The 27,217-nt window shown below is 36.9% G+C and overlaps 1 protein-coding gene and 1 pseudogene across 14 annotated transcripts in view; one reads left to right on the plus strand and one right to left on the minus strand.

Moving 5' to 3' along the window:
* Positions 1-27,217, plus strand: part of RGS22 (regulator of G protein signaling 22) — a 177,600-nt gene that overhangs the window by 51,164 nt on the left and 99,219 nt on the right. For 9 of the 14 annotated variants that reach the window (XM_086696049.1, XM_086696048.1, XM_086696047.1 and 6 more), the window contains 7 exons: positions 2,230-2,839; positions 4,629-4,790; positions 13,770-13,944; positions 15,958-16,091; positions 23,843-23,957; positions 26,019-26,141; positions 26,920-27,021. In XM_086696049.1, the coding sequence (XP_086552175.1) occupies positions 2,230-2,839; positions 4,629-4,790; positions 13,770-13,944; positions 15,958-16,091; positions 23,843-23,957; positions 26,019-26,141; positions 26,920-27,021 (1,421 nt within the window). The remainder of the gene's footprint in view (positions 1-2,229; positions 2,840-4,628; positions 4,791-13,769; positions 13,945-15,957; positions 16,092-23,842; positions 23,958-26,018; positions 26,142-26,919; positions 27,022-27,217) is intronic. The other 5 variants (XM_086696058.1, XM_086696052.1, XM_086696051.1 and 2 more) reach the window with 4 other exon arrangements.
* On the minus strand, positions 23,243-23,744 carry LOC147571958 (cytochrome b5 type B pseudogene; annotated as a pseudogene).

The raw sequence follows: 27,217 nt of genomic DNA on the forward strand, positions 1-27,217 counted from the left end.
GAATGATTTCAGAACTCTTTTTTTTTTTTTTTTTAAGTTTATTTATTTATTTTGAGAGTGAGAGCTTGAGTGAAGGGGGGGCAGAGAGAAAGGGAGAAAATCCCAAGCAGGCTCTGCACTGTCAATGCAGAGCCTGACTTGGGACTCCATCTCATGAACTGTGAGGTCATCGCCTGAGCTGAAGTCAAGAGTCAGCTACTTAACCGATTGAGCCACCCAGGCCCCCCTCAGAACTCCTCTTTAAATCTTTTTTCATTGTTCTAATCTTACAATATCATACTTAGTGGTTGGAGAGAAAAATTATTTCCGTCCCCATCCCCCCCTGCCCCACTTCACTTTCTATTGGTTTTTTAGAGGCAAGTTGGCATAGTAGAAAGAGGATGGGTTAGATGGGTTAAAACTTACTAGCTGTGTGACTTTTTAAAGTTATTTCACTTCTGAGAGTCTTTTCTCATCTGTAAGATTAGAATAATGACACATACTAAATGTATAGAAAAAGCCCAGCCTAGTGCCTGGTACTTCATAGGCAGTCAGTAAGTGTTTGTTTTGTCTTTATTTCCTATGGTAGTTTATAAATTATTATTATTAAGCCTTTGAAATTAAGGGGTGCAAACTTTCTTTCCTCTTGAAAGTATATAATCATTCATACAACTTGAATTTTCCTTCTGTTTTTAAGTTCAGACTGTTTTTCTCCTTGAAAAGCAGATGTATTTCTACTGTGGGGAACTTTTGTGGATGATACCAACTTTTCAGAAATGTAGATGGAAATTTCCAGAAATGGGAGTCATTAACATGATATTGCTAGAGAAAAAAAAAATCTAGCAACATGATTCAGGAGAGGAACTTAGCAATTCCCTAACAGTTGTTACCTAATTCTTTGGAAAAGTGTAAGTAAGCAGCCTTTGGGGGACAGTAAATCTGGATTCTCTAGAATTGAACCTAAATCTAGAAAGAGGAAAAGAATCTCCTTAATTTGAAAATAGGTGAATTTATAGATTTCTTGCTGTTTCCCCCAAATAGTAAAGTAGAAAATTGGAGAGCAAAGGTAGAGGAGATGGTAAACAGGAAGAGAAAGGGTAGCAGGAAGGTGATGAACAGAAATGCTAACCTTGCTCTTTTCCTCTACAACTGGGTTGAGTGTATACCCAGATCCTTTCGTAGGCTTACAAAAGTCTAATCTCTCAAGATTGTGGAAACTTAGTATCTTAATTTTCAATAAAAATTATAATGAGACATTTCTAGTTCGCTGAGATTTGAAAACTATGCCTGAGAAAATGCCCATGGAGGTGGGGCACAGATGACAACAGAGTTTTCCTGATGCATGGCATTTCAAGGGGTAGATTTGGCATGGGAAATAAAGCACTGACATCAGATCTTTCTCTGATTTCTGAAGAAGGAGAAAATAATTAAAGACTATACTTTAGAAAAAGTATAAAACAACCCATTTGTATTTGTAATCTCTCGTAAGTACTTTATGTCATTTTGTAATTTTGATGATAGGTTAAAAGTATGATAGTAATTGAATCTTTCTGAGAAAATAGTGAATTAAAAAAAAATGTTTATTTATTTTGAGAGAGAGAGAAAGTGCACACAAGCGAGAAAAGGCAGAGAGCGGGGGAGAGAAGGAATCCCAAGTGGGTTCCACGCTTAGCAGGGCTTGATCCCATGACTGCGAGACCATGACCTGAGCTGATATCATGAGTCAGACGCTCAACTGACTAAACCACCCAGGTGCCCCCAAAATAGTGAATTTTAAAAAATTACTGATATGACTCTGGTTCTGATCTGTTCATTGACTGTTTCATCATTAATGGTAGCTAGTTTTATTTTACCATGCAGCATGAAATATTGGAATACATACAGTTATTTAATGCACATATTCTAGTGTTTAATAGATTTGGCCTTTATATATTAACATTCTATATCAGCCTAAACTATTACATTTTAAAAGTGCATAATGTATTTTTGAAGATCTCTGTATTAGTGATATCAAATATTTAGTTCATCTGCTACCAGTGTCCCTTTTTATGTCCAGGGAAGACATAACCAATCCTTTGGGCAGGTTTTTCTCTTCTGGTACCAAATGTGGCTTTAGAACTCCCCTTTAAGTGCACAAAGTCTCTACCTGTGACAGGCCCATTTACCATGCTGGCTCTACAACATCTAGTTAATAATAAAAACATATTTGTATTCATATCTGGTCTAATAGCCTTTTATAATTTAATACAGAAAGTTTTATCTTTGATGATGGAATTCACCCGAGGACAAAACGGGACTCATCTGAATCCACTAGATTAATTTCTCATTTCAAAGAAGAAGATGGGTCTGTATGTCTACAAGACACTCCTTCTCAAGCGCTTCTGAGAATATACCTTGAAAAGCAACAGGATGCTGATGATGGCCTTATATTGCATTTCTCAACATGTGAAGAATTTTTAAGATCTTACGTAGCCTTTATTTTGAGAGTAGCAATTCATCACATTTTTGAAGAGCCACTTAGAGAAAGCCCAGATTTTATAAATTTCAACAAGGTAACAGAAGTGGTGATTGAGGAGGGTTTTGAGCCTGTTCCTGGCAGGAATGTTGTGTCAAGTGAAGCATTTCAAACCTATGTCAAGTCAAAAGAGATGCTAGAACAAGCAAGTTTAAAAAGTGAGAGCATTGGACAAGAGAGCAGGGCTGATTGGTGTATTTCTCACAAAGCTTATGATATTGGCAATAGAAAAGAGTTTGAAAGATTTAAGAAATTTATAAAAGGTACACTAGGAGAGAGATATTGGTTGTTATGGATGGATATTGAGAGGTTAAAAGTTCTTAAGAACGCTGGAAGACATCAAAGGTAAGTCAATTTTTTACTTTTCAGTAGTTTTTTTAAAAAAATTATGGAATATTAGTTTGGGTCATTTAAGCACAGACAGAAAGCCTGAAGTAAATATAAAAATGTAATTTATGCTTTCAGAGGAATTAATATTAACATTTATTTTATTATAATAATATTGATTTCACTATTTCTGTGATTTCATAATTATCAGATACAAATAGTGGCAATTGTTTGGGTTTGCATAATGTTTCTTCTCATAGATTCTAAACTTGCTTTCAAATCAATCATTCTTATTTATTTATTTCTTATTTATTTATTTATGAATGCTTATTTATTTTGGGAGAGAAAGAGCATGCATGTGCCTGTGCATGCACATGAGCAGGGTGGGGGCAGAAAGAGGGGGAGAGAGAAACCCAAGCAGGCTTCGGACTGTCAGCGCAGACCCCAGGGATGCAAGGCTTGATCTCATGAACCGTGAGATCATGACCTGAGCCAAAATCAAAAGTCAGATGTTAAACTGACTGACTCACTCAAGCGCCCCATTCTATTTTATTTTTATAATATTCTCACGATTTATTTTTATAGAAAAAATAATTTTTCAGTATATAACCATACTGGCTTAAGATACCTTTTATAAAAGGCACCTTAAGCCATTGTAAGAGACTACTGATCCTAACAACCTGCTCTGTTAACATATCCCATGATCTTTTGTTGGATGCCACTTAAGACATTCATATCTGAGTAAGATATCTCCTAGGTATCATACTAGATATCCTCTAGAGAACCTCTTAGATCTCTGATGGGTCCAGGTCCTTGTTTTGCTGTCCCATATATTTTAGATTATGTAAGTCTTAAGAACCTTAAGAGGACCCTGCTTTAAGAAAGTTTTTATACTGTCTGTGTTCTCCTTTTTGCTTTGAAGCAGATCAACTACAGTAGATTGCAATTCTCAGTAAGGGTTTGACTGAGTACATACTAGTTACTGGGTTATTCCAGTTATTTCAGTGGCATTCAGATCATGTTGTACATGCTTATAAGATCAGGGGTTACCAAATGGTTGGTTATGAAGCCATGACCTGATCGATTATGGAGTGGAAAGCCACTACTGCTTTTCAAGACATATTGGGGAAGTTATATGCAAGCAACCTACATAAACTCTTCAGGATTTACTGTATTAGTTCCTATTGTTGCTGTATCAGATTGCCATAAATTTAATGGCTTTTAAAGCAATGAAAATGTATTCTATTACAGTTCAGAGATAAGAAATCTAAAATGGGTAGGCAGGGCTCCATTCCTCCTGGAGGCTCTAGGGGAGAGTCCATTTCCTTGCTTTTTCTAGCTTCCAGAGGTCATCTATTTTCCTTAGTTGATGGCCTTTCCTCCATCTTCAAAGCCAGCAACATAGCATCTTCTCTTTGGCCTCTGCTACTATCCTCACATCTTTTCTCTGTGACTGACTCTCCTGTCTCCCTCTTAGAAGGACCCTTGTGATTACATTAGGGCCACCTGGATAATCTGGGATAATCTTCTCAAAATCCTAAGCACATCTGCAGAATCCCTTTGACCATGTAATGTAACATTCAGAGGTTCTGGGGTTTAGGACATGGATATCTTCGGAAGGCCATTGTTCAACCTACTAAAAATATCTTTCTTATTCTCATTATTGTAAGAAATATTTTTATCTCCACATTGGTACTCCTGTAATTCAGTGTTGGTTTTGAGATAGTTCATTACTTGTGTGAAACATTTTAGAAGTGAAAACATTTGGTTTGTTGAATATCGTGGCAATTTGTATGTCTCGTTTTAGACATCTTGAAAAGATGAAAAAATGCTATTTAGTGAGCAGTGGAGATTGCTACCTTTCTGCAGAAATATTATCAAAACTTAAACTGCTAGATGCATCTCAGTGGAATGAAGAACATTTAAGAAATATTCAGATTGAGGTTGTAAAACCCTTACTTCTCTATTGGTAAGAAAAATAATATGAAACAAACTTACTTGCTTTTACTTTTCCTAGGCTAATTACAAGTTATAATTTTTGTCTTACTGATTTATAATTTATGGAGATTTAAAATGACAAGATTATCATATTTTTCACCTTCCTTAAGTACTCACCCTTTAGATAATTCAGTGTTTGGGGTGTTTAAAATCCGTAATAAGACTGGACATTCATTTTAACTTTGTGAGCACACTACCCCTGACTTTTTTATGGTCAGTATCTCATCAAATTGTGTGTGTGTGTGTGTGTACATCTTGAAAAAGTTATAGATTTATTCTGAGCACTTACTATAGGCCAAGTGCTGTACTAAGGACACAAGGGTAAAATATAGACAAATCTAGTGATTACAATCTAGTAAAAGGAACATACATGGGAAATGAGTATAGTAAAAGAAAGTGTGGTGATCACACAGGATACAGAGGAGAGGTAATGTTTTACTTGGAACTTTAAGGACTCAAAATAGGGAACTTAGAGGGGACATAGTGGAGAAGATGTGTGCCATTTGAGGGTTATTGAGCTGCCTTGCGGCTGTAATGGATCTGATTATGTTACTTTTCTGCTTGAGATCTTTCCCCACAGCTTTCAGTGCAGAGTTCAAATGCCTTAAGTTAGCAAATAAGGTTATCATAATTTGTCCCTCACACACTTTTCTGGCATCATCTCCCATCTAGGTATTCCAGATTACATATATGCTTTGTACTTTTCCATATGTAGATAGAATGTTGTTTTTCTCTTCTCTCTTTCTTTCTTTCTTTCTTTCTTTCTTTCTTTCTTTCTTTCTTTCTTTCTTTCTTTCAAAACTTAAATATGTCTATGCTCACCACTGTTATTTAACACAGTACTAGAAGTCCTAGCCTCAGCAATCAGACAACAAGATGAGGTTTTAAAAAGATATCTAAGTCAGCAAGAAAGACACTGTTTGCAGATGACATGATACTCTATGTAGAAAACTTGAAAGACTATACCAAAAAAAACTGCTAGAATGGATATGCAAATTCAGTAAATTCACAGGATATAAAATCAAGGCATATAAATCTGTTGCCTACCTGTACACCGATAATGAAGCAGCAGAAAAAGAAGTCAAGGAATTTATCTCATTTATAATCACACCAAAAACAATAAGATACCTAGGAATGAACCTAACCATAGAGGTAAAAGATCTGTACTCTGAAAAGTATAAAACTCTGATGAAAGAAATTGAAGATGACACAAAGAAATGGAAAGACATTCCATGCTAAATTTGGATTGGAAGAACAAATATTGTTAAAATGTCTATACTACCCAAAGCGATCGACACATTTAATGCAATCCCTGTCAAAATACTACCACCATTTTTCATAGAGCTACAACAAATAATCCCAAAATTTGTATGGAACCACCAAAGACCAAGGTTGCCAAAGCAACCTTGAAAAACAAAAGCTGGAGGCATCAATTTCCAGACTTTAAGTTATATTGCAAAGCTATAGTGATCAACAGTATGATACTGGCATAAAAGTAGACACATAGATCAACAGAACAGAATGGAAAACCCAGAAATGAACCCACAATTATATGGTCAATTAATCTTCAGCAAAGCAGGGAAGAATATTCAATGGAAAAAAAGACAAGTCTCTACTATAAATGGTGTTGGGAAAACTGGACAGCAACATGCAAAAGAATGAAACTGGACCATTTTCTTACACTATACACAAAAATAAATTCAAAATGGATGAAAGGCCTAAATGTGAGACAAGAAACCATAAAAATCCTAGAGGAGAACATAGGCAGGGACCTCTTTGACATCAGCTATAGCAACTTCCTTCTAAATATGTCTCCTGAGACAAGAGAAAGACAAACAAAAATAAATGATTGGAACTTCATAAAAATAAAAAGCATATGCACAGCGAAAGAAACAAAAAAAGTAAGAGGCAGCCTACAGAATGAGAGAAGATATTTACAAATGACATATCTGATAAAGGGTTCATATCCAAAAAATATATAAAGACCTTATAAAACTCAACACCCCCAAAATGAATAATCCAATAAAAAATGGGCAAAAGACATGAATAGACATTTTTCCAAAGAAGACATACAGATGGCCAAGAGACACATGAAAAAAATGCTTAATGTCACTCATCATCAGAGAAATGCAAATCAAAACTACAATGAAATATTACCTCACACCTGTCGGAATGGCTAAATAAAAAATGCAAGAAACAGCAAGTATTGACAAAGATCTGGAGAAAAAGGAATCTTTTTCCACTGTTGATGGGATTGCAAACTGGTGCAGCCACTCTGGAAAACAGTATGGAGGTTCCTCAAAAAATTTAAAAATACAACTACCCTAGGATCCAGCAATTGCACTACTAAGTATTTACCCAAAGGATATAAAAGTACTAGTTCTAAGGGATCCGTGCACCCCAATGTTTATTGCAGCACTATCTACAATAGCCAAATTATGGAAATGACCCAAGTGTCCATCAACTGAAAATGGATAAAGAAGAGGTGGTATAGATATACAATGGAATATTACTCATCCATAAAAAAGAATAAAATCTTATCCTCTGCAGTGACACGGATGGTGCTTGGGAATATTATGCTAAGTGAAATAAGTCAGAGAAAGACAAATACTTTATGATTTCACTCCTATGTGGCATTTAGGAAACAAAACAAACAAGCAAAGGTGAAAAAACTAGAGGGAGGCCAACCATGAAACAGACTCTTAACCATACAGAACAAACGGATGATTACCAGAGGGGAAGTGGGGGTGGGGGGAGATGGGTGAAATAGGTGATAGAGATTAAGGGAGTGCACTTGTAATGGACACCGGTGCTGTGTGGAAGTGCTGAATTACTATATTGTACACCTGAAACTAACGTTAAACTGTATGTTAACTATCTGGAATTTAAATAAAAACTTAAAAAGAAAGCTTAATTAATTAATTAATTAATTAAAAAAATATATTTAAGGCATACAGAAAGGTATAAATTATAGTGGGTGCCTATGTACACACCATCCAACTTAATAAAATATTACTATACAGTAGAAATGTTTTTTTAATTTAACTTTTTATTTTGAAATCATTATATATTCATATGCGGTTGTAAGAAGTAATAGAGAGGATTCTGTGTAGCTTTTACCCAGTTTCCCCTAATGGTAACATTTTGCATAACTTAATCCAATATCACAATGAGGAAATTGACATCATTCACCGGTCTTTTTCATATTTTACCAGTTACGCATGCACTTATTTGTGTGTTTGTGTATAGTTAGTTCTATTCAATTTTATCACATTAGAGATTCATGAATTTGCCACCACAGTCAAGACACAGAACAGTTACCACAAACTTCCCTTGTACTGCCCTCTTGCAACTATGCCCACCTCCTTCTCTTCCCATCCCTAACTCCTGGAAACCACCAATGTATTATTTAATGAAATAATGCAATTTGTAATCTTTGCGGTTACCTTTTTTCATTCAACATGATTCCCTTGAGATCCATCCAAGTGGCTGTGTGTGTCAAAAAATTTTTTTTGCATTGTTAAGTAGCACTCTGTTGTATGGATGTTACACATCCATTCACCCACTGAAGGTCACTAGGGGTGTTTCCACTCTTTCACTGTTACTAATCAAGTTGCTATGAGCCTTCATGTACAGGATTCTGAATGAACATAAATCTTCATTTCTCTGGGATAAATGTCTAAGAGTGAGATTACCGGGTCACATGGTAAGTCTATTTTTAGTTTTAAAAGAAACTGCCAAACTATTTTCCAAAGTTGGTGTACCATTTTTACATTCCCACCAGCAATGTAAAAAGGATCCAGTTGGGGCGCCTGGGTGGCGCAGTCGGTTAAGCGTCCGACTTCAGCCAGGTCACGATCTCGCGGTCCGTGAGTTCGAGCCCCGCGTCAGGCTCTGGGCTGATGGCTCGGAGCCTGGAGCCTGTTTCCGATTCTGTGTCTCCCTCTCCATCTGACCCTCCCCCGTTCATGCTCTGTCTCTCTCTGTCCCCAAAAAAATAAATAAACATTGAAAAAAAAAATTTAAAAAAAAAAAAGGATCCAGTTTCTGTGCATCTTTGCCATTGTTTGGTGTTGTCACAATTTTCTATTTTTAACAGAAAATTCTAATATGTGCACATTCTAATAGGTGCACAGTGATATCTTGTGTTTTTACTTTGCCATTCTCTAATGATAAATGATGCTGAACATCTTTTCAAGTGCTTGTTTGCCATTTGCATATCCTCTTCAGTAAAATATCTGTTCATGTCTTTTGTCTATTTGCTAATTGTTTTCTTATTGTTGAGTTTTAAAGTTATTTTTATATTGTAGATACTAATCATTAGACATGTAGTTTGCAAATATTTTCTCCCAGCCTTTAGCTTGTCTTTTCAGAGACAAGCTTTCCAAAGACTTCTTCAAAGGGCCTTCGAGAGCTTCCTGGTTGGTGAACACATGGAGATTTGGGGAGAGTGGTATGCTTAGAAGGCATGGAAGCTCTATACTCCTTACCACACACCTTATTGTATACATCTTTTCTATCTGGCTGTTCTTGAGTTATATCCTTGTATTAAAAAAATCTAGACTAAGCAAAATAGTAAAAATTTTTTTTTTCAACGTTTATTTATTTTTTTTGGGACAGAGAGAGACAGAGCATGAATGGGGGAGGGGCAGAGAGAGAGGGAGACACAGAATCGGAAACAGGCTCCAGGCTCTGAGCCATCAGCCCAGAGCCTGACGCAGGGCTCGAACTCACAGACCGCGAGATCGTGACCTGGCTGAAGTTGGACGCTTAACCAACTGCGCCACCCAGGCGCCCCCAAAATAGTAAAAATTATATAGATAATGAGAACCAGAATTCTCATTGATGTGGAAGAGAGTTACAAATAGAAGAGAACAGAGTGAACCCTGTGGTGATGGACTGGAATTGGAGGTACAAATGGAAAATGCAATTTTCACAAACTCAAGTTACCATACTCAGTTATGAAGACCATAATTAACTGAAGAAAAAAACAGGACAAACCAAGCAACAGATGCTCATGAAGACAAGTAAGGAAAGACCTTGCAAGAGAAATTCTGAAGTTCATCACATGTGGGATTGTCCCTGGGAGGGTGACCTATGGGGGACAGTCTCTATCAAGGGCTTCAGGTAAGTTTCAGTCCAAACATTTCATCAGGGTAGAGGCAAAGAGGTCTTGGGCCACGTTTATTCAACCAACACAATGTTCCTGTGTAAAATGTTGCTGCCTGCACCTACTATTCAGAATAAATATAACTATCTGAAAGAAAAAAAAAGAGAGGGGGGTCTTTCACAGAGCAAAATTTTAAAATTTTGATGAGGTCTAATTTTTCAGCTCCTCCTTTTATGAATTATGCTTTGGTTTCAAACTGAAGAATTCTTTGCCTAGTTCTATTCTAGATCCTAAAGATTTTCTTTTATGTTGTTTTCTAAAACCTTTCTAATTTTATGTATTAACATTTAAGTCTGTGCTCCACTTAGAGTTAATTTGTGTATAAGGTGTTAGGTTTAGGTCAAGTGTTGGTTGCTTTGGTTTTTGGTTTTTTTTGAGAGATTTTTGCTTTTACTTATGGATATCCAGTTGTGCATCTTCACTTATTGAAAAGGCTATCCTTCCTCTTTCTTTCTTTTCTATGTTCTACATTAACATATAGGCAAGTCAAGTTGTAGAGCTTCATGTAACCACCATGGCAATCAAGATGCAAACACTTCTTTTTTTTTAATTTTTTTCACACTTATTCATTTTTGAGAGACAGAGACAGAGCACAGGCGGGGGAGGGGCAGAGAGAAAGGGAGACACAGAATCTGAAGCAGGCTCCAGGCTCTGAGCTGTCAGCACAGAGCCCGATGCGGGGCTGAAACTCATGAGCTGTGAGATCATGACCTGAGCCAAAGTCAGACGCCTAGCTGACTGAGCCACCCAGGCGCTCCGAGATGCAAACACTTCTGTCACCCCCCAAACTCTCACACTAACCTTGTTACACTCCTTCTCCACTCCTGACCCCTGGCAACCACTGGTCTGTTACTTGTCACCACTTTTGTCATTTTGAGAATGTCACATAAATGAAATCATACAGTATGCAACCTGCGACTGACCTCTGTTGACAGCAAAATGCCATTGAAGCATAATGCATTCAAATTGTTGCATGTATCATAGCTTATATTTTTTAAATATAGCTTTCCAGTTCATTGTTGGTAAATAGCAATGTGATTCAATTTTGTGTGTACTCAGTATTAGAGAGGGCTAGAGCCCTCACATGGACCTGCTTTGCTTTTCCAGCTGTTTTGGTGCTCTTCCATTCTCAGGTCTGTCAGACACTTCCTTCTACCTTCGTGCCAACACCATGCACGTCTTGTGACTGACAGTAGTCTGTCCTACCTACTTGTATCTTGGTGTTTGTGGGGATACCTTAACATTCTGTTATAAATGTTGTCCATGAGTTTTCGGTTTTGCTATCTAGTTGTCCTGTTTGTATGGAGGGATTCTGAGAGGTAGAAAAATGAATTGGGCCACATTGCCATTTTCCCAGAATCCTCTTATCTTTTTCTTGATCTAGCTAACTCATGTGTATTTAAATTTCAAACTAAAACATAAACCATTTGATGAATATTATGAAGCAAATACTTAGGTAACCACTACGTGGGCTGTAAAATAAAACATTGCCAAGATCACTGAAGATCCCTTATTGATTACAATATCCTCACTCCTCCTCAGAGGCAACCACTATCCTGACTTTTGTGATTGTCACCCTCTTTCTTTTCTTTATAGTTTTAGCAATGATGTATGCAAATAAATCCCTAAATGTATACTTTTGTCTGCCTGTTCTACAACTTTATGTAAATGGAATCATGTTGTATGCTTTCTTTTGTGTCTTCTATCAACATTAGATGGAAGATTTGTCTGTAATTAAGAATTTTAGGGGCGCCTGGGTGGCTCAGTCGGTTGGGCGTCCGACTTCAGCTCAGGTCATGATCTCGCGGTCTGTGAGTTCGAGCCCCGCGTCGGGCTCTGTGCTGACAGCTCGGAGCCTGGAGCCTGTTTCGGATTCTGTGTCTCCCTCTCTCTCTGACCCTCCCCCATTCATGCTCTGTCTCTCTCTGTCTCAAAAATAAATAAAAGTTAAAAAAAATTAAAAAAAAATAATTTTAATAATTTTCATTGTATATTGGTATTTCTTTAACATTTCGGTTGTTTCCTACTTTTCACAAAAGCAATGCTGAAATGTGTATTCTTGTACACATAACCATTTTTCTACAGCAGCTGTGCCCATTTATTCTTTCACTGACAGAATATGAAAGTACCCATTGCTATAAATCCATGGTAGCATTTAGTATTGTCAGACTTCAAAATTTTTGCCTATGTCTTGGTGTGTCATTGGTGTCCTGTGGTTGTAACTGGCATTTCCTCTAGTTCTAGTGAGGCTGATAACCTTTTCAGTGCTTGTTAGTCATTTGGATTTCAATTGTCGTGATTTGCTTTTTTATCTCATTTGCCCATTTTTCTATTGGGAGATATACACACGCTTATGCACACACACACGTAAACATCTATACATACATACGCACACATCGTATTGGATACAGTTCCTTTGATGTTTGATAGTATTATGTGACAGATGCCTTCTCCCACCTTCTAGAGATTGAGAATTAAGATGTGTGCAATCAGTGTAAATGAGAACTCATATGATGGAAGCATGAAAAATAATACAACACCAGTTTAGGATTGACTGTGACGCTTATTCCACAATATTTGGTGAATTTACATAGTGGCTAATAAAAATTAATTCTATGAATGGAATAAGAGTGGAATATTAAAAATGGTAGGGGCAGCAGAGACACAGTCCATATGAATATAATGATGGAAATCAGAAAATTGAAACACCTAGATTTCCCAGTTAGTACATGTATGCTTTATTGGATAAGGATCTTGTAGATATTCCCACTTATTGGTTGATATGAGAATAAGAGGTAATTTTGGATATTTCCAAGTCTGCAAGTAAGGGTTCTGAAATATAGTTAGGATGCCCATTCAGATTTATACAGTACGCTTTCTGAATTTAAATGAATTTGAACTTTGGATTCTCTTCCACTCCCAACCTGTGTTCACATCAGGGGAATATCTACTTTCTTTCTATTTTGGAGGGAAGCAATTTTATACCAAGACCTGAAATATGGAGTGGGAATTAGTCTTTGGGCTGTGGCATCAGGGGGGAAAACCTGGTCCAAGTAGCAATTAGCATCAGGCCTGACAGCTGGAGTTAACCCTCTAGCCAATAAAGAGCCCACAGACTAAATACCAGGATATCCATCCAATTAAGTATGGCCTTGACATTGTGCCAAACATTCTTTTTCCTGGGTTTCTGGAAGTAGTGTTAGTCTGTCATTTATATAAATTGTTGTTAAACTAATTCTTACCTTCAGATTTAAGGCTTGAAAATAGATCATATGAATCACAATTCACTTTAGTAGTACAGGTAAACATTTAAAAATGTTTGTATATTTTAAAATGTGAATTTCATCTACTAGTTTTTATTTGGTATAGATAAATACTAAACTGCCTTAAAATGATCACAGGTGCATTTTATGTTCATTTTACTAGAAACTATTTTTAAAATTTTATTTAAAAATAAATCAGCTTTTTAAAAAAATTCCTTCATCAAATAGATATGAGACTTCTTTTTCTGATCAAGCGGACAGTAATTTGAATGTAATTTTATTATTTTTTCCTAATGTATATTGCCTCTTTATATGAGTGAGTGTGATTTCAGGCAGTTGGTATATCATAGAGAAGCATATTTTTAAGGCCAGGCATCAGAAACAGAAGTGGAAATTTTTAGAAAAAGGGTTTGGTAAGACTGATAATTGTGAGCACTGGTATTATAGATTTTGTAGGCTTTCCATTTTGGAGACTTACTGTCTAGCTTAACCTTAAATTTGTTTTTCCTTTGACTAGGGCGCCAAGATTCTGTGTTAGTCATTCATCCCCAGCAAAACATGCTAGTGCTGAACTGAAATTCTGGCATCTCCGTCAAGAGAAACCAAGGAGGGATGTTGACCCTTTTCCACAGATGGCAACCCTCTTGCCATTAAGACCTAAATCGTGCATTCCACAGGTATCTGATATGCAGGTAGGGTGGACATTTATACTTTGATCTCCTTATCAAGTGTATGGTAAAATATCCACGCTTGGGTTTTGTACACTAATACTTAAGTTTCATCATAAGTTTTTTGGGGGGTTGTTGTTAACGTACATGCTGCAACAGTTATGAATTAAGAAAACCTATGGTCTGTTCTCCACCAATCAGCCAGAGTGATCCTTTAAAATACATGATCAGGTCACTCACCTGCTCCAGATTTTCTAGTGGCTTCCTCTCTGACTCTGAGGAAAATCCAAGGTCTTTACACAGCTTTCCCTCCCCCTGCTAACTTCCTGACCTCATTTCCTACCACTCTTCTCTAACTTAGTCCACTCCAATCACACTGGCCTCTCTGTTGTTCTTTGAACACACCAAGCAAAAATCTGGAAGTTCTCTACATAATACACTTATTTTTTTTTTAAAGAAAGCTTATTTCGGGGCACCTGGGTGGCTCAGTCGGTTGAGCGTCTGACTTCGGCTCAGGTCATGATCTCACAGTCCGTGAGTTTGAGCCCCGCATCGGGCTCTGTGCTGACCGCTCAGAGCCTGGAGCCTGTTTCAGATTCTGTGTCTCCCTCTCTCTCTGACCCTCCCCCGTTCATGCTCTGTCTCTCTCTGTCTCAAAAATAAATAAACGTTAAAGAAAGCTTATTTCATTGTGGTGAAAAACACATAAAATTTATCATCTTAACCATTTTCAAGTATACACTTCAGTGGTAGGTATATTTGTATTGTCGTGAAACAGATCTCCAGAACTTTTTTATCCTGCAGATTTGAAGCTACATTCCCATTAAACAACTCCCCGTCTCCTCCTCCTCCAGCCTCTGGTAACCACTATTCTACATTCTGTTTTTAGGAATTTGACCGCTTTGTATGATTCTTTTAATAAGCTCAGCCCCCTATGGTACCACTCATTTATTGAGTGTCACTTAATGTCGTGCTGTGTTCTGAATTACTGAAACAGATGTGAGCCCTGATACCTAGGAAGTTATGTGTAAAACATACTTAAGTAATTAATTTTATTTATGGAATTCTTAAGAAAATATTAGTAGTTGTTAGGGACCTAGAGTGTATATAAGATTTTATTGTGTGTTCTGGGTAATAAAACATTGCAAATATATTCCTTGCTCTCCAGGAACATATATTATATTCTGTTAGAAGTTGACATATAAGAAAAGTTGGCGTTTGTTTTTCAAATAACAAAACTACTGGAAATTTGGAAACTGAAGAGACAAATCACTCCTGATTTCACCTCCTTCTAGCAACTATTACTTATTTTCTCTTGGTCTTGTGAATCTTAATTTTAATGCGCTTATACTTCTGTATTCTGATTATTTCTTCTAACATCTACCTCACATTTTTCCATGTGTGTCATAATTTCATAATCCTTACTCTTAAATTTTATATAATGTTACATTTATGTATGCCTCCCGTACTCAGATCAAAGTTGGACTTTTAAGTGTTTGTACTTTTTTGATTCATACATGTGGCTTTTACCAAATAGTTGACTTTTTACCATAAATAACATTTAAGAATGGGAACAAAAATAAAATGTCCAAAAATGGAAGGAAATAGTTTTGTTAAGATATAGGTCTTTAGTATGGACCAGTGGTATCCTTGCTTCCTTTCCCTACCTCCATTCCTCATCCTCCCATCTCCACCCCCCAGATAGATGAAAACCTATTTGATTGTAGAATAAAGAAAAGGTTTTGTGAGGTTCTCCCTCTAGGAAAGAGTTTTCTTTCACACTGATATGAGTAGGGGTATACCAGCCTTTGCCCTTTCTTATACTCTAAAGAAGTTGTCAGGGATTCAGCATGTTGGTTGTAGAAAAGTGGGAGTTTAGGAAGGAGTACATTTTTATTCTAGTGGGAAGCACAGTAGAGCGAGAGAGGAGATCTTCTAGTGATGAAAACAAACTCAAGGTATATGTACAGAGCTATGCTTTGTTTCCCCTTCATATTGGCTCATTTTTCACTGGTTTATTATTTTACCACTTGGTAGAAAGAAGAATCCAATTTATTACAGCATCCTAAATCTCCCAAGAAACCACCTAGAGCAAAAACGGCAGTTCAAAAACCTTGGAAGAGCAAGTCTTTGTATCTGATTTCTTCGAAGGACGACGTGATTGAGAAAGGGTAGGTGCGGCTTTTTACGTGCCAAGTGTTATTCTGCAATGGTAAGACGTTGGAAGAATTGACAATTAAATTGAAATAGAAAACTGAATACATAGATAGTTTTTACATGAGTTCCTTGTATTTCAGTGATAGGTATTAGAGTCAGGCATAGTCTAAATTAGGAGCACAACTCCTGAGATGAGTAATTTGAAATGGATGGTGCCTCTCATCTCCAGCCTGTCCTGAGCTGTACAACCAAAAGACTTCTGAGAAGATTGCCCTCCAGCTCTCATTTGGTCTTTTTCAATAGTTTGGTATTTCTCAAACTTGAGTCTTGACTTGAAGTCATAAGACTCTCAAGAATATTGTCATTATTTTTTTTTTTTTAATTTTTTTTCAACGTTTTTTATTTATTTTTGGGACAGAGAGAGACAGAGCATGAACGGGGGAGGGGCAGAGAGAGAGGGAGACACAGTATCGGAAACAGGCTCCAGACTCCCAGCCATCAGCCCAGAGCCTGACGCGGGGCTCGAACTCCCGGACCGCGAGATCGTGACCTGGCTGAAGTCGGACGCTTAACCGACTGCGCCACCCAGGCGCCCCAAGAATATTGTCATTATTTAACACAGTATATTTATTCATTTAGCTTTGCCCACATATTTACTCTTTTCGTTGTTCTTTATTTCAAGTAGGATTATTTTCCTTCAACCTAAATAAATACCCTTTGATGTTAACTTTGGTGTGGGATCTGTTGGGGAATCATTTTTTGTTTACTAACTTACTACTTCACTTTCATTCTTTCCCTTTGAGATAAAACTCACATAACATAAAATTCACCATTTTAAATTTATTTTAATTTTTTTTTTATTTTTGTAGACTGTGCCTAGGATCAGCCTGAGGTAAAACTTAGGGTCTTCTTAGGTCTTTCCTAGTATGTGCATTTTCCGGGCCATGTGTGGTTACTCTCTAACTTTTCCCTGCATATACAGTTGCATTTGAGTATCCTAATCTTTAATATCTGACTTCTAAAAGGAGGAAAAGAGAAAAATGGAGGTGGGGGTGGGGGGTGGGGAAGGGCAATGTCTCTTTAAATTCCCTGGAAGTCACTTCAGCCTGAGGAGGACTGGGTGCTACAACAATGGCCACCTGCCTCTTGCACATCTGTGATCTGCAGCAGCGATCAGAGATCAGAACACAGATGCCTGATATTTGGTAGACATGGTCCTTTCTGCTCACCCTGGCTCTTGCAGCTGCGTGCAGAATGCTCCAGGAACACTTGCTCAGCTGTCTGCCACAGGGCTGGGGATGGGGGAAGGGTAAATGCTGCTGTGCTAGGAGCTCTAACTGACCAAAATTAACCACGGTTTACTGTCCAAGCCTTCCCCTGGAAATTGAAAGCCTTAAGTAGATTCCAGAGCTCCGAAATAGTTACATTAGATTCTGCCAGTTCAATTATTGTCTAGGTGGGGAAGTAGGTTCCTGGTGCTTCCTACTCTGACGTCTTCTCAGAAACCTCACCCCTGGGAATTTTTTTTCCTCAATGAGTTTTGGCCCCAAAACTCCTTTTTTCAATTTATTCCTTTTTTAATGTTTTATTATTATTATTATCATCATCATCATTAATTTTAATTCTAGTGTAGTTAATATATAGTGTTATATTAGTTTCAATGCTATATTAGCTTATAGTTGATTAAATCATAAGGTTTATAGTTGATTAAATAGTTCCATGTATTACTCCGTGCTCATCAAGGTAAGTGTACTCTTAATCCCCTTCCCTATTTCACTCTTTTCCCCCGCCCTCCCATCTACCTTCACAATCATCTGTCTGTTCTGTACAGTTAAGGGTCCGTTATTTTAGTTTCTCTCTTTTTTTCCCCTTTGCTCATTTGTTTTGTTTCTTAAATTCCACCTATGAGGGAAATCATGGTATTTGTCTTTCTCTGACTGGCTTATTTTGCTTAGCATTACACTCTCTAGATCCATCCATGTTGTTGCAAATGGCAATATTTCATAATTTTTTTATGGTGAATAATATTCCCTTGTATATATATATACCACTTCTTTTATGTTGTCCATTATGTTACCTTTTTAAAAGTTTTTTATTCTAATTTCAGTATACTTAACACAGTGTAATATTAGTTTCAGGTGTATAATATAGGGATTCAACACTTCCATACAACACCCTGTGTTCATCACAAATGATTCTTAATCCCCATCACCTATTTTGCCCATCTCCCCATCTACCTCCCCTCTGGTAACCATCAGTTTGTTCTTTATGATTAAGAGTCTCTTTCTTGGTCTGCCTCCCTCTGTCTCTTTTTTCCTTTGCTCATTTTTTTTGGTTTCCTAAATTCCACATATGAATGAAATCAAATGGTATTTCTCTTTCTCTGACTGGCTTATTTCACTTAACATTATATTCTCTAGCTCTTTCCAAGTTGTTGCAAATGGCAAGATTTCTTTTTTTATGGCTGAATAATATTCCATTGTGTGTGTGTGTATGTGTGTGTGTATACACATATATAAAATCATACCACATCGTCTTCATCCATTCACCTATTGATGGACAGTTCGGCTGCCTCCATAATTGTACAATATGCATACATGTACAATATACATACATGAATTAGTGTTTTTGTATTGGGTAAATACCCAATTGTGCAATTAGTAGATTGTAGGGTAGTTCTATTTTTAACTTTTTGAGGAACGTCCATACTGTTTCCCAGAGTGGCTATCCCAGTTCGCATTGCCACCAACAGTGCAAGAGGGTTCCTTTTTCTCCACATCCTCACCAACACTTGTTTCTTGTGGTTTTGATTTTAGCCATTCTGACTGGTGTGAGGTGATATCTCATTGTAGTTTTGATTTGCATTTCTTTGATGATGAGTGATGTTGAACATCTTTTCATGTGTTTGTTGGCCATCTGTATGCCGTCTTTGGAGAAATGTTTGTTCATGTCTTCTGCCCAATTTTAAATTGGATTATTTGTTCTTTGGTGTTGCATTGTATAAATTCTTTATATATTTTTGTTCCTAACCCTTTATTGGATATGTCATTTGTAAGTATCTTCTCCCATTCTGTAGGTTGTCTTTTAGTTTTTTTTTTTTTTTTTTTTTTTTTTTGGTTTCCTTTGCTGTGAAGAAGCACAGCACTTACTTCAATCAAGTCCCAATGGTTTCTGTTTACTTTTGTTTCCCTTGCCTCAAGAGACATATCTAGAAACGTGATTATGGTTGGTGTCCATGAAATTATTGCTGGTGTTTTCTTGTAGGGGTTTATGATTTTAGGTCTCACATTTAGGTCCTTAATCCATTTCGAGTTTATCTTTGTGTGTGGTGTGAAAATGTGGTCCAGCTTCATTCTTTTGCATGTAGCTGTCCAGTTTTCTCAGCACCATTTGTTGAAGAGAATGTCTTTTTCCCATTGCATCTTCTGTCTCTTTTGTTGAAGATTAATTGACCATATAATTGTGGGTTTATTTCTGTTGGCCCCTAAATTCTTAGCTACATTGTTAGCACTCAATTTTTTTTCTAGCAGATTAATTTTTGTATTTTTTTTTTCAGTTTATCTAGTTGGTCTTCAAAGGGAGAGTTGGTCTAAATCACCTTGTCTGCTAATTCCAAAAATAGCAGTTAATAAGTTTTGGTTGTAGATACTTTTCTTGCATTATATTAGTTCCCATGAATTCATCCCCATGAAGAAGACATTATCTTAATTTTTCAAGTGATAAAACAAGTGAAAAGACATACAGGTATGAACTGAGAGAAAAGTTGAATTTTGAGAACTATGCATTGTTTTTATGTTTAAGTTTTGGCTAGATATAGTGTATTACAGTAAAAAGGCAAGATAAAAGCTAAAACAATAATGGAGGTTCAGATAGTGACATTTTTCTGTGTCACATTAGGGAATTTGGAGTTGATTTCCCATGCAGTGAAGAACATCTAGAGAGTTTTGTGTGTGTGTCATTTATTAAAATTAAATTATTTTATTTTCAAAATTGGAAATATATACATGGTTCAAAAATAGTATCATGCTATACACTTATTGCATACCTTTGTATTTTTCTTAATATTTAAAAAATATTTATTTATTTGTTTTGAGAGAGAGGGAGAGAGAGAATCCCAAGCAGGCCCTGCTCTGTCAGTGCAGAACCTGACATGGGACTTGATCTCATGAACCATAAGATCACGACCTGAGCTGAAGTTAAGAGTCAGACACTTAACCAACTGAGCTACCCAGGCGCCCCATGTATCTTTGTTTTTACTGAATTTATCTAAAGTGTTTCATAGCAGTAAATGTACTACAGTAATAGATATACTGTAATCTGTGTTTTCTGTCGTTTCTTGTTCTTATAATCTTATCTCTCCTTATGTCTGGTTATCTTTCATTTTATGCCAAGTATTATTGTATTTGTACTCTATTAAGGGACATGGACATTATTTCCAGTATTTGTCGTTATTAAAAACAATGTTGCAATGGATATTGTACATTTGCTATATTTCATGTTAATGCATATGTCTGCAGGGTAATTTCTTAAAAGAAGAATTTCTAAATCCAAATTCATGTGATTTAAAAATTTTTTAAGATATTACCAAATTGTATTTAATAGGAGTTGTAACAATTTATACTCCTTTCAGATGTATGAGAGCATCCAGGCTACTCTGTGCCTTTTAATTAGAGAGTTTAGTCCATTTCCATGTAAAATAATTATTGATAGGTATGGACTCATTGTCATTTTATTAATTGCTTTCTGGCTATTTTGTAATTCCTTTTTTCCTTTTTTTCTTGCTCTCTTCTTTTGTGATTTGATGATTTTCTGTACAGGGAAAAGGTATTTTAAGGTGGCAGAGACTTGAGCTTGTTAATATGCTTAGAGTAGTATCTAGTGAAAAGGAAGAAGTTAAAGATTGTTGAGAAAGAAGAAGATCTGTATTTTCTTTTTTTTTAAGTTTATTTATTTTGAGAGAAACAGTGCATGCATATGTGTGTGAGCTGGGGAGGGGCAGAGAGAGAGGGAGAGAGCGAGAATCCCAAGCAGGCTCCATGCTGATAGCATGGAGCTCAATCTCACGAATTGTGAGATCATGACTTGAGCTGGATTCAAGAGTTGGATGCTTAACTGACTGAGCCACCCAGGCACCCTAAAGGTTTATATTTTCAATGGAGAATGGAAAGAAGAGTTCAAGAACAAAGGCCATGGGATTAACCTTCAACAGGAGATAGGACACTTTTTCCTGAGACAGGATGGAAGGAAATAAGGCTAAGTATAGGTGGATGTATTTGTTGGTAAATAATTTAAGTCTTTTCAGCTGCAAATTACAGAAAACTTGACTGACCATGGCATAGACAAATTGGGCTTATTTTTCTGACAGAATAAGAAATCTGAGGGTAGGTAACTGCCAGCATTGCTTCCCTGGATCAGAAGTATTAGGGCCTGAATTTTTGTAATGTTCTTTGCCATTCTTTCATGTTCATTGATGTTATAGCTCCAGACATCAAGCTTTCCAATCATAAAGGAAGAAGGGCAATTTTCCTTCATCTTTTCCCTTTGGTCAGAAAAGCAAGCTTTCTTAGAAACTCCCCAGCAGGCTTCATTTTGTATCTCACTAGTCATAACGATATCACATGATAATCCTTCTCTGCAAGATGGTCTTAGAAAGTGAATATTTAGCTTTATCAGTATGTCAGTGGTGCTAGTTATAAAGCTATGTCACTGGGAATGGGTGTTGTGTTAGCCAGTCAAACAGTGTCTCCTTCATTGGGGAGTGGAAACTGAAGCACGTTGTACCTACCTTTTCCCTGAGAAACTGAAGCATATTTTACCTACATTTTGTCTGAGAAGAAGCTGCAAAGTAATCTGCTGGCAGATTGGAATGCAGATATATTGGTGAAGTGGAATGGGCATTTTATGGAGCTGGAAAATAGGGTTTAGAATAATTGCAGTGCGTTATGGAGAGGGAGCTGGATAAGAAAATATAACAAGATAATGTCTGAAGTCATTAGTCTAGCTCCAAAATCTTCCATTATCTCACCCCACACTACCACATATAAATCCTTATGAATCCCACCTGTTGTGAGGATTAAATATGATAATGTGAATTGTATTTAGCACAGTGTTTGGCATGTGTTATATAGTATTCACTTAACTGTTAGTGTCCTCTTACCCTAAACAAATTAGTTCACTTGCTGCCTCATTTTATTTTATTTTATTTTATTTTATTTTATTTTATTTTATTTTATTTTAATTTAATTTAATTTTATTTTTTACTTGCTGCCTTTTAAACAAGGCTTTCCCTACCTACTTTCATTTTTGCTCACTATTCTCCCCATCTAAAGAACCTTTCTAACACACACACACACACACACACACACACACACGTACACACACACACACACACGCACACACATATACATGCACACACACACATGCACACACAGAATTCATCTCCTACCCAGTTTTTCAGGGAAAATATCATTTCTTTCATTACTAATACAGCTCAAAGAAACTTCTTGTTCTTACATTCCATAGTATTTATTATCCATTCCCATCATTTGGCATCTATAATATATTCTTGAATTCATTCAACCAACAGTTACGTTATTGAGAGTCATCTTTCTGTAGGACTAGATTTCATTTTTTCAACCATCTCTTAAAGGCTGTACCTGATACTTGCACTGTTTTTCTCCCTATTCTCTCACAGTGTCCAGACGCATTTGTAAGATTTATATATGCGTATAAATAAATTCAAATATTATATTCAAATATATATGTACATATGTATTCAAATACATATATATGTGTATGTGTAATACACTTCAATGGAAAAAGAAAAGCTTCAAAACCGGAGTGTGTTGCCCTGTTAAGAATATCTGATATGCATTTCAAGTATTGGAAGGCAGTCATTTTTACCAAAGGACAATGTCACTAGGACATATGGATTGTAATTGTAACACAAAGTATGGAAATGCAATGGTGAATGGCAGCAGAAAGAGGAGCCACTGGCAGAGACACAGAACAATGAGTGGGTGCTTTGGGAGTAAGGCTCTGGGAGATGAAGGACACTGGCCCCAGGTCTGGGATGGATGTCTGGCCAGACATCTGGGCTCCAAGGGGGATGCACATAACTGGCAGGATTCTAGGAGAGGGCACCAGTCAGCCTCCAAACAAGCCTCTAGCTCACAGTCCCAGTGGATATGCTTTCTGACTTCCAGGAGGATTTCTTTTCCGACATGTAGTAACAATACAGGAAACCTAAGACAATAGCGCCTATGATGGGCAAAATCCAATATGACCAGCAACTTTTGCACAGGTATCTTTTGAAGGGTCCTTGTTACCACTTTCAGGTTTAAGATCACTTGGATGCACATCACCAATATAGTACTGCTTGAGCATTTCTGTGGCATCAGAGGAGTGGCCTACGTCTTCAAAGCTTTTACTTGTGTCTGCACCAGCTTGTTCCTGTAGAACCTCTTCTCCCCCAGGATGCTTGTTAAGGAAATGGGTGATATCATAGACTCTCCTGTGGATCACCAGCCATATCTCCTTCATGGAGTTGTGCTTCACTGCCTCCTCCAGTCAGTAATACAGCTGATAGAGGTCTTGACCCCTTGCCTTTTTCCATTTTTGCTGCTTGCTTCCACAGTTGCAATTGGGCCTAAGACACCTCTTCTCCACCACTATCTGGGTTTCTATCACTCCTAAGAATTGATGCCATGTATACCAAGGGTACTCAAAATATGTTGATCAATTAGTTCTCATTCTTATAATTTAGGTTGAGGCACAGATCAGAAAGCACCAGAGTTATTCGCTTAACATCTTTTACTGATATTTCTGAATGTCTGAAGCCCCAGCTGGATAGAAGATACACTTATACAGAAGAATCTTTGGTAAGTATTTTGAGATTAATTTGATTCTTCATTTAACTGACTTTAGAGAATTCTTTTAAATGTTTATTTGTTTATTTTCAGAGAGAGAATGCACGTGTGTGCAAGCTGGGAGGGGCAGAGAGAGAGAAGAGGGAGAGAGAATCCCAAGTAGGCTCCATGCTGTCAGCACAGAGCCTGATGCATGGCTTGATTTCATGAACCATGAAATCATGACCTGAGCTGAAATCAAGAGTGGGATGCTTCACTGACTGAGCCACCCCGGTGCCCTACTTCAGAGAATTTTTATTGATTTACCGTAGTATTTTTTCTTTACTAAACAACGCATTTTATTTTCTCCTTCTGAAATGATTTATTTATTTTTTTAATTTTTTTTTTCAACGTTTATTTATTTTTGGGACAGAGAGAGACAGAGCATGAACGGGGGAGGGGCAGAGAGAGAGGGAGACACAGAATCGGAAACAGGCTCCAGGCTCCGAGCCATCAGCCCAGAGCCTGATGCGGGGCTCGAACTCACGGACCGCGAGATCGTGACCTGGCTGAAGTCGGATGCTTAACCGACTGCGCCACCCAGGCGCCCCTGAAATGATTTTTTTAATGTTTGTTAAATTTATTTTTGAGAGAGCGAGAGACAGCACGAGTGGGCAAGGGGGCAGAGAGGGACAGAGACGCAGAATTCGAAGCAGGCTCCAGGCTCCAGGCTGTCAGTACAGAGCCCAATGGGAGGCTCAAACCCACAAGCCATGAGATCATGACCTGAGCCGAAGTCAGACACCAACTGACTGAGCCACCCAGGTACCCCCCTGAGAAGGATTTTTATACAGAAATTTCCTCTGTGTTTCCTTGTATAGTACCATGTTGCTATATACTCCCGTTGGTTACTATTTTCAAAAACAGCTGTGTTCTGGTTTAGACACACAATAAGACTATTATTTTTATTAAATTGTTAACATTTGATAAAAAATAATTTTAATGTTCTCTTGGGAACTTAGACTTTTTATGAAATTCTATTTCCAGTGTGTGTCTACCTTGATAATGTGGATTTACTATATCAGTTGGAGGTGACAAGTTTACATTCCCTAAGGACTATACTTTAGGTAGAAACCTTGGTAGTCCCAATAGAGTCTGAACACTTAGATATAATTTTGCATATCTTTTTATTTTATTCTAAGCAAACAGTGCTCTTTTTCTTCCAACTAAGATTTTTTTCCCACCAAAATAATGATTTAAAAAAATTTTTGGAATACCAATAGTTAAACATCATAAAAACATTAAATTCTCACTTTAGAATTTGTTTAGCAGAGGGATAGAGATAGAGAGACACTATAACAATGCCTTAAATTGTTCATGCCACAGTTATCTCAAGATTACAAAGAAGTCTGAGTTCCACACAGCAAATACCAAAGAGTTCCTATGAACAGTAGATATCCTTTTGTTATGTAGTCACTCTTGTGCTTGGGGAAGTAGCCAGCTTTCTGTGTTTCAAGAATGGTATTAGGGTTGCCAGCATTGTTGGCAGAGAGGCCCCAAAACAACAAAGTTTTATGAGAACTTACATTGCCATTGACTCTCTGAAGGCCTTGACCTGTACAGGGTGAGACTGTCCAAAGAGGGGACCCCCTGAGGACAGTTAATGAGCAGCACTGAGAAACCTTGAAGATGGTTCTTTTTATAACTTTCTTGTAGCTATTATAGCATCACCTCAAGGCTAAAATAATAGTAAATATGTAGGAAAGAGGCCACCAACAGAGATTTGGAAGCCTCCTAAAATGGTATCACTGTGCCTGAAACATGAAAATAATTGAGGTTGAGAAGTCGCTTTAACATTAAGTTTGAAATCAGATTGGTTTATAATAGAATGAAGTCTGCTGCTAGGGTTGGCTCCATAAATGACAGTCAGAGGCAAACATACTGCATTAATTACTTATATGGTACAAAAGTAAGATAAAAAGTCCAGCAGGAAAATGACAGCCTGGAAGAATTTATGAAACCCTGTTGTTGGACAATGTCGTAAAAAATCACCATGTTCTTGGGTGGATCATGGACTTCTGTTTTGTTATCTAGGTTAAAACCATGGCAGATGGTGCCTTGGGAGGATTTGACATGGAAAATTTGTTGCAATCTTTGTATGTAGAAAATAGAGCTGGATTCTTCTTTACCAAATTCTGTGAGCACTCAGGAAATAAGGTAAAAAACAATGATTTTAAATCTAATTTTATACCTTTGCCTTAGTTTAAAATAAGAGAAGTTGAAATAATTCAGTGCTCAAATAATTACATTTGATGTTAAAATCCCATTTCTTCTGGTAATAAATTTTACTGTAAATATTTAGTAACAAATGTAAACATCTCAATTATCATTTTCTTTGTTCACTATCCTAGTAAAATTACAAAGAAAACAAAATACAGACAAGGATTGACTTGCATTATTAGCAATTTATTCTCATGTAATTTTGTTTTAGTGTAATATAAATTAAATTCAGAGTTGGTTTCTATCAGTCCTTTAATTTTTATTAAAAATAACTCTAATAATTAGAAATTGCAATGGATAGTGGAAAATTTGCCGGTTTTTTTGTTTTGTTTTGTTTTGCTCGATATAAAGTATTTCAGTGGTTCAATTATGAGAGTAGTGGTTGGGTTTAATATGATATGCATTTGCCCATATACAGCAAAATACCTGGTTTCATGCCAGAAATATGTAATTACTCTTTAATTGCTAACTAGCATGCTTCCTATTTTAATGGCCAATTATGTGAGAGGCATACATGCAAAATATAATATTTTAGTGACAATACCAAGAAATATTTTGTATGTTGCCAATTTGTAATAGAAGATAAAACCGTCTTAAATTGAACCTGATTTATGGCAACACCATGGAACTAAACAATTAATTATATTTGAAATCAGAGCTTTGTAGGGCTTTAATAATTGGGTGGTAATGATTTATGTATTTTTTCCATCTGCAGTTGTGGAGGAATAGTGTGTACTTTTGGTTTGACCTACAGGCTTATCATCAGCTCTTCTACCAAGAAACACTTCACCCTTTTAAAGTATGCAAACAAGCCCAAGTAAGTACTAAATAATGTTGGCTCAATGGGCAGCTCTGAGTACACAGAGACGTGAAGAAGTTGTGTCCAGCCCCAAGCAAGAGAAATCTGGGAGTACAGGCAAAAAGGGAGCTGTTCCCTTGCTGCCATGGGATTACTTTATTTAAATGTCAGTAGAATATTGTTTTGTAATCTGATTTGTGGGTTTCCAGTTTTA

This window comes from Puma concolor, chromosome F2 (assembly GCF_028749965.1).
Source record: "Puma concolor isolate L17-30 chromosome F2, mPumCon1.1.hap2, whole genome shotgun sequence".
Lineage (NCBI taxonomy): Eukaryota > Metazoa > Chordata > Mammalia > Carnivora > Felidae > Puma > Puma concolor.